Source organism: Caretta caretta, chromosome 6 (assembly GCF_965140235.1).
Source record: "Caretta caretta isolate rCarCar2 chromosome 6, rCarCar1.hap1, whole genome shotgun sequence".
Classification (NCBI taxonomy): Eukaryota; Metazoa; Chordata; order Testudines; family Cheloniidae; genus Caretta; species Caretta caretta.
This window is the reverse complement of record NC_134211.1, coordinates 58490076-58502578: the sequence shown is the minus strand read 5'-3', so window position 1 is coordinate 58502578 and position 12503 is coordinate 58490076. Positions and strand designations below refer to the sequence as shown.

At 53.5% G+C, this 12503-nt stretch overlaps 1 protein-coding gene across 2 annotated transcripts in view; it reads left to right on the top strand.

Moving 5' to 3' along the window:
- The window catches only part of ARHGAP1 (Rho GTPase activating protein 1), a 47879-nt gene that overhangs the window by 29666 nt on the left and 5710 nt on the right, over positions 1 to 12503 (top strand). For both annotated transcript variants that reach the window (XM_048853561.2, XM_075129565.1), the window contains exons 4-12: positions 3446 to 3533; positions 3862 to 3993; positions 4593 to 4679; positions 5385 to 5483; positions 6335 to 6442; positions 7916 to 7992; positions 10383 to 10460; positions 11238 to 11366; positions 11735 to 11838. In XM_048853561.2, coding sequence (XP_048709518.2) covers positions 3446 to 3533; positions 3862 to 3993; positions 4593 to 4679; positions 5385 to 5483; positions 6335 to 6442; positions 7916 to 7992; positions 10383 to 10460; positions 11238 to 11366; positions 11735 to 11838 — 902 coding nt within the window. The remainder of the gene's footprint in view (positions 1 to 3445; positions 3534 to 3861; positions 3994 to 4592; positions 4680 to 5384; positions 5484 to 6334; positions 6443 to 7915; positions 7993 to 10382; positions 10461 to 11237; positions 11367 to 11734; positions 11839 to 12503) is intronic.

The window sequence follows — 12503 nt, the reverse complement described above, 5'->3', positions numbered from 1 at the left end:
TCTGATCTGAGATGGCAGATGGAAATGGGATATGAAGCAGTTCGTTTCAGGTGATTTATAAGTTAGCGGACTGAGCTCAGTACAGGGAGCTAAGGAGAAGCCCTGGCACTGGTGGTATGTTGGTCTCAGTATAGTTCTCCAGCTACCTTCCCTAAATGCTCTTACACAATGTACTATCCTGATTTGGAAGGCAAATCTGGCCATGTTTCTGGAGCTCTCTGAGGGATTAGATGCCCCTTTCTGTTTACTTTCTTCTGGCAAGTATCCAAGAGAATTTGCTTTCCTCTCTAAGGCTGGTCCAGGATCCATAGATTCTAAGGCCGGAAGGGACCATTGTGATCATCTCGTGTGACCTCCTGTATAACACAGGCCGCAGAACTGACAGCACCAGGCATTCTCAGCAGGACTCTGTACCAATCGCGGTTACAGGCACTGCCTTCTGGGCCCTAAGTGTTGTCTTTCATGTTGCTCCAGTGGCAGGTGTCTTGATATTGGAGTTTGATTTGCCCTTAAGGGCTATGTGCTTCAGCTGGTCCATGTCTAGTGATTTGCCAGGCTCAGAAATCAGTTTCTCAAGGACCTCAGCACAGAACTCTGCTGTGGATATTGCATCAGTGCAGAGCATTCACAACAAAGGCATGAACTTGGCCATGCTTGGGCTCTACTCCTGGCTTCTGTTGCACAAACTAGCCTTGCTTGAAAGGCAGTTAAATATGGACCATGTGGCTATTAATCTGGAGGGGTGGCCAGGAGAGAGTGCTGTTCCCAACATATAGCGCCTTTTCACACTGCGTACTGAGACCTGGAGTGTCTCTGTATTCTTATCTGAGCCCCCATCATCACAATGCGTGAGAGCATCACAAACATAAACAGATTTATACTCCCAACGCCCTGTGAAGTCAGGAAGTATCCCCGTTGTACAGATGAGGAACTGAGGCAGAGAGGCTGAATGACCTGTCCACATGGGGAAGCTGTAATAGTGCCTTATCCACAAGCCCATGACTTTGCAGGCTACTCTTCCATTTTCAATATAAGGGCAGCTGCGATGTACCCATTTATGCTCAGTGGGTGTATGGCAAGCTGTCAAGAAGCTTCTTGGTTAGACGGAGTTTGGGCGCCCATGGGATAATCTGTTTGATGTTGGTCTTGTGGCCTGGCTGTGGCTGTGTACAGTTGTTCCCAATGGTCTCCGCATCACCCTCTCCAGGTCTTGTGTATCTGCTGGGTACCATGTCCTCTCTCAGTGCCTTTTACCCCAGCATGCCACTGTTGTGTTCATGTGATGGTTGATCACTCCCTCATGGCCTGTACCTTGAGCTGTCCCCTATTGCTTCAGTTGTCTCCCTAACTTTTGTACAGGGACCAGTTTGTTTATATTGGTGAACTCCATATTCTCTTGTATTGTCTGGTGAGTTACAATAAAATATCAGTGGAAAGGGAAAATGAGAGTGACAGACTGGAGAGGAAATCTGTTCTCACAGCCTGGACTGCGTGGATGGGGTTGAGGACTGTTGGCCCCTGAGAGGTAATGCTTTCTTTGGTGTTGTGGCCATGCTCACACACATGCGGACCTGCGGCTGCTCTTGGCATCAACAAGCACTTGCCTTAGTGCAGGCAGGCTTTATTTCTGCAAACTTTGGAATTGGCCCTTGTTTGTTAGACATGATAACCTGCTCTGTTTTGACTAAAGATCTCAGTTGCTGGGCATTGATTGTAATAAAGGGGCAGTTGGGGTCCAAGATCCCAGTGCAGGGATGTGAAGAAAAGTGGCTGCATGCCCTGTGGGAGGTGAGTTTAAATGGGGAACCGGAGAAGTGATTGTGGTGGTGAATGATACCGGGCAACTCTGCAGTTTGAAATGGAGAAAAGTTTCTGCTTCTTCTCCATGCGACAGCCTTTGTGGCATTGTTGGTGCAACTTAGAACAGTCTGTACTCCCCCTTCTCTCACTGGGCAGGACACGCTGCATTGGCTCACCAGGAAACTGAGGCTCTCGGGACAAGTTTTGCTCTTCATTGTCCTCTAGGGAAGCTGTTCCCACCCCTTCTTGGTATTTGAAAATAAGCCACCCTGATGGAAATAGATGGGGGCTCCTTCATGCAGGTGATATATCTGTTCATGCTGCACTGAAGCTCTGTGTACCCACGTGCTTAGTGAATCAGTACAAAGGAGAAAAGCTCAGAATCAGATAGGGTGCAATTCCCTCTATCCGCTCACTTGAACTCTCCCCTCATCTCCCTACTAGGGCTTCATTCATGGGGCCACATTCTCTGTTGGCAGAAGTCCACTGAAATCATAAGAATTATGTCAGGTGAGAATCTGGCCCAAGATCTGTGAAACCACAGGAGAGGATCAGGGACCATGTCCCTAGGGTGGAGTTCTTCTGGTGTGATGAGAGCTGTTCTTTGCTGGGCTTTGAGTTGGGTAGGGTTGTCCCCATGCTAAGTTTGATAGAATCACACTGGATTTGCCAGGTGATCTCTCCAGAACAGTTTTAGGGTATGTCTACTCAGCAACTAGACACCCATGGCTGGCCCATGTCAGCCGACTCGGGCTGAGACTGTTTCATTGCAGTGTAGACATCTGGGCTTGGGCTGGAGCTCGGGCTGGGACTGGATGAGAGGGTTATGGGCCAGCCATGGGCTTTTCTTGGTTGTGTAGACATACCCTTAGGCTGCATCAGATGATGAAGCCAGTAAACAAGATTGTTCTGCAAAACACTTCGGAGGCTCATGGTACCAATTCCTACTTCTCTAGGATAGGCTCTGGGGAGGAGCGGGAGTAGTGGAGCCTGCCCCTCATCACCTGGCTCTGCTCTGCTCCATCCTGCCCAGAGCCAGCCTGTCCTTTGTGCAGCTTTACCCTCTCCCTTAGGGTGTGGTCTGATTTCACTGTGCATGTAGGAGCAAACTTCAGTCGAAGCAAGAGCAAATATGCCAGGAGAGAAGCACATACCCTGGGCCCGCGCTCTGAAGCTTCTGCATCTGCGAGGGGAAGGTCTTCCCTCTACTAGGGGTACTTACATCTCTGTAGCAATGCACACAGCCACAGTGCTGCAGGTGCCCAACTCTGAGCAATCTCTGTTTCAGTGTTGCTACCTGAGGCCACTGTGTGGGGAACAGTTCCTGCATGCCTCAGGACATCTGAGTCCCATGTCCTGCCCTTTCCTGCTGGCTATGTGGCATATACTCCACACTGGCTCCAGACATCTTTCACATTACTTGCCCTTAGGGCCCTGCGTGCTCTCAGATCACTGCCTTCCCCCACCTATGGACGAGGTGGGCTCTGCTGAGGCAGAGGTCAGGCAAGCTGTATTGGTTACTGTGAAATCCCAGGCTTCTGCCCTGTGGTGGAGGGACAGGGACTCCTGCTGCATTGCACATATGCTGGTGGGAGCCCAGTGTTGTCCCTGAATCTCCCTGTGATCTCTGGCATTTCATTCCCAGGTGATGACAACTATGGACGGAAAGTCATTTTGTTCAGTGCCTGCCGGATGCCACCCTGCCATCAACTTGACCATGTGAAACTGCTGCAGTGAGTACTGCCTTGGGGGCCCACTGCTCCCATGACAGCCTGGATCTGAGACAGTCCCCGAGTCCTAGGGGGCAGATCTACAGGCAGCAGCTGCTCTGGCTGGATATGTGCCCTCTGTTATAATCTCCAACTAGGTGTGGGCTGCACCCCACATCCAGCCAACCCCCGGCCAGGAATTGCCCTCCTGTATGCTCCTCTCCCAGGGCACAAGTGCCTCCGTTTCTGCAGTGTGGCAAAATTTTCCTTATGCCAACTGTGGCCAATAGGGAGCAAGCTTATACACATGCCAGTGCATACTGCGAGCTCAGAAGTTCCTGTGTCTTCCCAGGTATCTTAAGTTCACACTGGACCAGTATGTGGAGAGTGACTACACATTGGTGTATCTGCACCATGGCCTCACCAGTGAGAACAAGCCGTCCCTGAGCTGGCTGCGGGATGCCTACCGGGAATTTGACCGCAAGTGAGTAGATGTGGCCAATGGGACAGGACTCCTGAGTTCTCTTCTACAGTCTGACTCCCTGTGTGGTCCTCTTTGGAGCTAAAGCATGTCCTAGGCAAGTCCTTTCCCCATTTGTAACATGGGGATCATGATCCCTCCCACATCTCTACCTGCTGGGAGGTGGTGGGGGTGAACTGATGTTTGTCAAATGCTATGAAGATAGAAAGTTCTACAGACAGAGTGAGGGGTACAAACCGCTCTTGTGGAAAGTTCTCCGGGTCAGCAGGGGGCTAGCAAAGGCAAGAGTCAACGCAAGTGTCCAGGCCATTTGGCAGCTCCTCCCCTTATGGGGCAATGCCTCATGAGTGGAGTCGTGGGGTGGCAAAGAGCAGGGGTTGAGGTTGCTGGGTGGTTGAGGGCTAGGAAATGAGGGGAGAGTGGTGTTATAGAAGGCTGGGGAATTGGGTTAACACACGGGGCCCCAGGGAGGGGCACAGTGCACTGAGAGTGTGGAGGGTGGGACTTAGAGCCCCAGGGAGCCATTTGGGGGCTTGACCTGATGGAGCAGCCCAGCTCCCCAGCCCAGGCAGAGCTCTCCCTCACTCGGCTTCCTTTGGCAGGTACAAGAAGAACATCAAAGCGCTGTACATCGTGCACCCAACGATGTTCATCAAGACTCTGCTGATTCTCTTCAAGCCTCTGATCAGGTAGGGGGCAGCGGAGGCTGGCTCAAGCTCCCTGGGTGCAGGGGGATGTGCAGCATTCCTCAGCAGGCCAGGAGGGGAGCACAGGCTCCTAGCTCCTCCTGTGCTGGCACTGGTGACTCCTCCTGCATTAACCTCTCGGGGGATATGCCTCCCATTATTTCTGAAAGATCCAGGCAAAACAAGAGCCCCTCTGCTGGGGCCTGGGGAGCTCAGCCCCTGCAAAGGCCACATGTCCCAGGCGTTAGCACCAGGACAGAAGGGGAGGAGGAGAATGAAACCCAGAGGGGCACTGAGTTCAGCGTGTCACCAGTGAAACCACCAGCCTCCTGGGCCAAAAATGAAAAGGGGAGCGGACTCTGGCCTGCTGCAGAGCCCAGGGAGGGGCAGTGCTGTGCTGTGCAGAGCCCATCTTTGCCAGGCTTTGAGCCAGGCTGTGGAGGAGCCTTAGCAGTGCCTCACGGAATATGGGGGTTGAGAGAGAGCTGCGTGGTGTGGTGCCCCTACTGCTGAACCTCTGCTGCCTCCAGCACTGCCAAGGCCCCTCAGTTCTGCCCCGCAGGCCCCATGATCTTCCAGCTCTTGCTCCCCCAGACAGCTCTGCTAACAGCCCCTCATTCCTGCTGCTCTTGCCCTGGGCTTCCCCCAGTTCTGCTGATGTTAGTCACTCCGGATCCCTCATGGGGCTGCTTGTCCTCTGTTTTGCAGTTTCAAGTTTGGACGGAAGATTTTTTATGCAAACTTCCTGAGCGAGCTGGAGGAGCATGTGAAGCTGGAGCAGCTGGGGATCCCAAGCCAGGTGCTAAAGTGAGAGCATGCGGCCTGCCTGCCTGCTTACCCATGGCTCCGGGAGAGGAGGGAAGATGCAGGGTGGGGAAACAGTGGCAAGGGGGAAGGAAGCAATGGGGAGGGGCCTTGTTTTGCTCCGAAGTGATGGTTCATCCGAGGTAGCAGTGCCAGGGTGCCTCAGAGAGGGGGCTCTTCCTAGCTCCCCTTCCTGCCTGTCTTCAGCGTCAATGCCTGGCTCAGGCTCACTTGGCCCCTTTGCTGCCTCTGTCTCTTCTGCCTCTTGGTCTCCTCTCAGGCAAGTGACTTTACCCCCAGGCATCTTTCTGCTGTCCCTCCCTGTCTGCTGCTGCCTGTACATCCACTTTGCTCAAAAGCTCAGTGGAGCCTTCTCACTTCAGCTTTCCTCTGTGGTCTCCCAAAGGTGCTTCAACTGCACCTCCAGCCTGTTCAGATCCCTGTGGCTCTACCTCTCTCCCATGCACACGCACACCCCATCACCCCTTGTCTTCCAGCAAACTTGCCCTGACTTCCTAGGTGCACGGTCCTTTGCCCCGTCTTTTCCCTATTCATCCCAGCAAGCTCCTCTCTTTGTACAGACCCCCGCCTCCCCCCTTGCTCCCTCTTCTCCGCTGGAGACTGAGCCCTTTGGTCTTGCTGCCCCAGCACTCCTGAGCTGCCTGTCCTTGGGGTCAGCAAGTACTAGGCTAGAGCTGTCTTTGGGGCAGTTCCCAGTGGATCAGCAGGAGGGGCTGGGTTGGTTGCATCCACAAAGCAGTAGGGTGGGTGCCGGGTGTGAGGTGGTAGGCACTGGTTGGTGGTCCCTGTGTGAGATGGGCTGGTTCCCTACCAATCTGTCTCTCTCACTACAGATATGACGAGTACCTGAAATCACTGCAGAAACCCTCTCAAGTGCCCCAGAAGCTGACCCCACCGCGCCCACCACTGCCAAACCAGCAGTTTGGGATCTCTCTGCAGTAGTGAGTATCTTAGAGTTGCGTAGCTTTGGCTGCTGGGCCAGCTAATGCCAGAGCCCTGTGTATAATGCAATAGTGCAGTTGCAGAAATGGCCTCGAAATTGCCCGTTTCTTGAAATTGCTGCAGAATCTGAGTTGTCATTTAGAAAAACTCAATTCTCTAGCCCAGATCCTGAGCTACCCTCTGCCCACCTCAAATTGTGGCTTGCCTGATTGCTGGGCTGGTTCTTGGTGTAAACTAGAGGCGCTGCAGGGCTTCTCTAACATGCTAACAGCCCACAAGGGGTTGTTTCAGTAACTGAGGATTCACTGGAGTGCCAGGACACCCCAGCTACACGCCTGTGTGCGTGGGGCTAGGAGTGGGAAGGGCTGGAGTACAAGCCATGATGGCACTTCTCTGCCATATGAGGATTCCTTGAGTGGGAGGATTCCTCAAGGGGCCGGCTAAAATGGCATTAGGCCTGTGTTGTTTTGCTGGAGCAGGGCAGAGGACCTGACCCTCAACTTTTTCCATAGCTTCAATGCTGTTTTAATAGAGGGTTTCTCAGGGACACATCCCCTCCCATTCACCCTTGCCTCTGCTTCCCGGTCACATCACATCCCTGAGGCAGCTTCAGAATTGCTGACATGGGAAAGTGACGTCAGCAAAGTATTATTTAATGTATTTTTAGCTTTTAATGCAATTTGGCCAGTGGAAATGAGGAGAAACCAGCTCCATGTGCTCAGGCAGTTGTCCCTGAGGCAGTTTGGGAAGTGATTTTCTAGCCCTTCTGGCTGCAGTGAAAGCCTTCCAAACGTGAGCTCAGTGTAACCAGCACAGTGACTGCTGGCTGAGCTTGCAGGCGTCCTGAACCGATCTCTCAGAGAGAGGTGACTTGGCCCATTCTTTGCAATGGGGGTTTGACTCCGAAGCCAAATGATGGTGATGTACATGTCCACATTAGATATTACATTACTGATCATCTGAACTGAACCATCTGGCATTTGTCATTGCAGGATGTAATGGCAGATGTTGGAGAGTAATACACAGCAGCTAGCTGCTGTCTAGGTGGATTCCTGTCCTTCGCTCCCCTACATTTAAACTCCCCTCTGCTCTTGCCTAAAGCGAAGAAAGAAAAAGGAGTTGCATCCCACAGAGCCACCTCAATTGTTTCCTGGCCCCTTCCCAGCAACCAAACCCTCCAGCTTGGGCCCCTGACGCTGGCTGTAATGCAGTCGGTGCTCCTCAACACAGACCAGCAGTAGGAGGCAGCGTAACATATGTGTATTGTAGTATCAAAAACATGTGGGATGCTGCCCTGGTTGGACTGGGATGGGGAGAGGGAGGGGGAGCAGGCTGAGGGGCAAAGAGTGGGACAGGACTAGGCGGGGAGAGGGATCCCGCAGAGGTCCCTGCTACGTACATATGTCAGATGTGATGAGCTGCATGCGGGCAAGAGGTAACTGGCAACCTCTAACCTTCTGTTCTTCCCACAGCCTAAGGGAAAAGAGCTCTGATCAGGCCCCCGTCCCACTGGTGGTCAGGGAAACCATTGCCTATCTGCGGGAGCATGGTGAGTGCGTAAATGAAACCCTCAACCCAATTCAATACCATGCAGGTGCCTTCTCCCCTTCCTAATGCCAATCAGATCTTTATGAAACAGAAGGAAAATGACCATAGAACAATTTGGAGCCCAAATATGATTGATGGAGCCAAGAAGAGAGATCCTGCCATGCCCTCCTTCCTGCACAGTGTCTGGGTCTGACATTCCCCTCTGGTGTTATCTGGACTGGTGATCTGCTAGGTCACTCCAGTCCTTGACTCTGGGAGCCAGCCTTACCCTGCTCTGCTGTGAGAACCCCCACTCCTGGGCTGTTCGTGCACAGCCTCCGGCATGTAAGCTGCTCCTTGGATTGTATAACCGAATGACACTAGCCAATATCTCCGGTCCCAGACACAACCCTAGGAACCTCTGTCTTGCAGTTTCTAGTTATGTCCACTGGACACTACAAGCTTATATGAGTTTGTCAATTTAACCAAGAAATTGATACGTACCAGGCTTGTTATCCCAAGGGGAGCCTCTGACACACTTCAAACCAAAGGCGCTGCTTCAGGTAGAATAAACAAACAGATTTATTAACTATAAAGACAGATTTTAAGTTATTATTAGTCAAAGCATAACAAGTCGGATTTGGTCAAATGAAATAAAAGCAAAACGCATTCTAAGCTGATCTTAACACTTTCAGTGCCCTTACAAATTTAGATGCTTCTCACCACAGGCTGGCTGGTTGCTCTTCAGCCAGGCTTTCCCCTTTGATCAGCGCTTCAGTCCCTCGGTGCGGTGTCTGTAGATTAGGGGTGGGCAAACTTTTTGGCCTGAGAGCCTCATTGGGTTTCTGAAATTGTATGGAGGGCCGGTTAGGGGAGCTGTGCCTCCCCAAACAGCCAGGCACGGCACGGCACGGCCCCCGCCCCCTATCTGACCCTCCCTGCTTCTCACCCTCTGACAGACCCCCGGTGACTCTGGACCCCCTGCCCCATCCAACCATCCCTTCTCCCTGACTGGCCCCGGACCCACCACCCCTAACTACCCCCGCCACCCCATCCAACCCCCCCCCACCTTTCTGACTGCCCCCCCCAGGAGCCCTGCCCCCTCCAACCACCCCTTCTCCCTTACCGGCCCCAGACCCACCGACCCATCCAACATCCCCTCTCCTTCCTGACTGCCCCCCTGGGACACCTGCCCCATCCACCCCACCCTGCTCCCTGTCCCCTGACTGTCCCCGGAACCCCTGCCCCTGACTGTCCCCCGCTGCCCCATCCAACCCCCCCCTCCTTCCTGACTGTCCCCCCCGGGTCCCCTGCTCCCATTCAACCCCCCTGTTCCCTGCCCTCCAACAGCCCCAACCCCTATCCACACCCCTGGCCCCTGACCACCACCCGATCTCCCCTGCCCTTTATCCAACCCCCGCTCCCTGCCCCCTTACCGGTGGCTGGCGGCGCGGCTGCACCAGGTCAGGCAGCCGTGCTGCGCAGCACAGAGCACCAGGTCAGGCCGGGCTCTGCAGCTGCGCTGCCCCAGGAGCTCACTGCTCCCCCGCCCAGAGCATGCGCCAGCAGTGCAGTGAGCTGAGGCTGTGGGAGGAGAGGGAATAGCTGGGGAGGGGAGGAGAGGAGAGGGGGCTAGCCTCCCGGGCCGGGCAGGACGGTCCCGTGGGCCGGATGTGACCCGCAGGCCGTAGTTTGCTCACCTCTGCTGTAGATGTAGGTGGAAGAGAGAGAGAGCATGGCAAATATGTCTCCCTTTTGTCATGCCCTTTCTTTCTTCTTGGCATTACCCGCCCACCCTCCCCCTCAATTTCAGAGTTAGGTGAACATTATCTCATCACAGTTCCAAACTGACCAAAGGAAGTGGGGTGACTCCCTTGAGAGTCTAACAGATTATTTTGTTGCTGCCTAGGCCAGCGTCCTTTGTTCCTGTGAGGCTGGGCTGGGTTTGTCCCATACCTGCCCTGATGTGGTGTGAACTGCCTCTCTGTTCTTGGAGAGTTTTTGCCTGGGCTTGCTTTAAGCCATGAGGTTACATTTTCAGCCCCATAACTATATACATGAAATTATACGCTTACTGTAACAATTACTATAACATCACTGTAACAACCATGCTCAGTGCATCATGAGCCTTCTGAAGACACCCGACACGACAAACTTTGCATCGGATACCATGCAATCATTTTACAAGGATGAACATGGGGGTGGTGAGTGTTCCACCAAGGTACAGAGCACAGTGGGCATGGGCAGTGCTCTCTCCACAGCTGTGTGCAGAGGTTTCCTGTGCACATGGGAGAAGCTGGTGCTTTGACAGCCTTGCTGTGTGATGTGGCTCGCCGGGAAGGGTCAGAGAGCTCCGGTGTGACAGGCCTGGTCTGAGCTCTCCCTTTCCTTCTGCTCGCTCGCTCTCCCCAGCTCTGACCAAAGAGGGGATTTTCCGGAGATCAGCTTCCACACAGATTGTCAAAGAGGTCCAACAAAAATACAACATGGGTAAGTGTCCCTCCTCAGGAGAACCTTGCACCATGACCCCTCCACCTCACCCAACACCCACCTCCAAGTTAGAGTTCTCTGGTCCTCACCAGTCCTGACCCTCAGACTCTGCTCCTCTGCACTGTTCCTGTTCTGGGGCTCTGCTCTCATCATGCTTCTTGCTCTGCACCCAGTGCTGGGGAATATGAGCTCCATCTAGCACTACACAGGAGTGTGTGGATGAGTACCTCTTTAGCTCTAGGCTGGGATCAACTCATTCCACTGTGATCTGAAAGCCTATTTGAATGCTGCTCTCCATCCTGCTGGCCAAGGGGGACTGAACTTTGCCTGTAATCTGCCAGAGGATTTGGGTTTGAGCAGTACAAAATGCGCACCCCCCATTCCTGTTTCAGGAGAGGCTCGTCTCCCTCTCTCCACCTGCTCCCTGAGGAGCCCCTTCTGTTTCCCAGGGCTGGGCATGCTACCTTCCCATTGCTGCCCTGGAGAATGAGACCAAGACCAGAATAGACTCCTGTTTGGGGTGATGAGCCTTGGGGACATTGGACTGGAATTGGCAGAGCTGTTGCTTCTGTCTTGTGGGCAAGTAAGTTACCTCCATCTCAAGTGAGTCTGGCCTCATGCTTGTCCCCAGGGAGCTTTCGCTCCAGAGCTGGGCTTTGACCCTGTGCTCTGCTCTATTGATCTGGAGGGAGTTCTGCCCCTTGCCCCTCTCCATTAGGCAGTGTGCTCGTGCTCTGATAGATGGGCTCTGAGCCTGTGTCTCCTCTCTGTCCTCAGGGATACCGATGGATTTCCAGCAATATGAGGACATTCACCTTGCTGCCGTGATCCTCAAGACATTCCTGCGGGAGCTGCCAGAGCCCCTGCTGACCTTTAGCCTCTACAACCATGTTGTCAACTTCCAGAGTGAGTTGGGGACAAGAGGGTACAACCAATCGAAGTCTGAACTCCCTGAGGGCAGGGATCTCCTCCAGGCTACCTCAGACATACAGCTATGCTCTCTGATCCTAGCTTGTGGCTCTGGTGCCTTTCCAAGGAATCCAGGCGGTATGGATGGGCCCCCATTGCCAAGGGAGTATGCATGGGATGGGGAGGAGAGGGAGTCCTGCCTGGGGTACCCATGCATTGTGAGCTGGGCTCCTATCAGAGGAGTCTCCCAGTGTGAGTCAGGGTCACCCTGTTGCCTGGTGGGAGCTGGAGGTTCTCCCCCTTCATTGGCTGGTGCGAGCTAGGGTCTTGCTCACCTACTCACGTGCCGCATGTTTCCCTTTCAGATGTGGAGGAGTCGAATCGTGTGGATGTTGTTCGCAAAACCCTCCAGACCCTGCCCGAGGAAAACTACCAAGTGCTCTGTTTCCTGATGGCCTTCCTGGCAGAGGTTTGCTGCTCCACTTGGTGCTAAGGCGGTCTCCTCTTAGCTCACTGCACCTGGGCCAAGCTCCATTACTGCCCATTCACCTCCCTCCCCAACACACGCTGCTCAGCTGAGAGAGAGCGCGGCTTCGGCTAGGAAACCAAGCTTCTTTATCCCTCCGTCCCCCTTCCCCAAGGGTTGGAACCGACTCTAACGTGTCAGGCTCAGGTAGTTCCTCCCATTGGGGCTGGGGGTCGGGGGCAAAGGGCAGGACAGCAGCTGAGACGGGGTGAAACTCCTGTTGGTGCAGGTTGTAACAAGGCTGGTTCTGGTGGGACCCAACGGAGAGTGCCAGTTCAGGACAAATTGCTTCAAGCAGGGCAGTTACAGCCCAAGGCTGGGGTTTCTATGCACATCAAGGCAAACCAAACCAGCCAAACAGAGCAGACTTTGGTCTCACCCCACTGGCTAACCACAAGTCACACAAGCAATTCCCTTAGACACTCCAGTTTCCCAGTATCACTACCAGTGCCACTCATTATGGGAATGAATGGTTATGAAAACCAATACCCCAGTAAAAGAAAAAGGGTTCTCTCGATCCCAAAGGACCAAGCCCCAGACCCAGGTCAATATACAAATCAGATCTTACCCACAAATCATGCTGTTGCCAATCCTTTAGAATCTAAAAA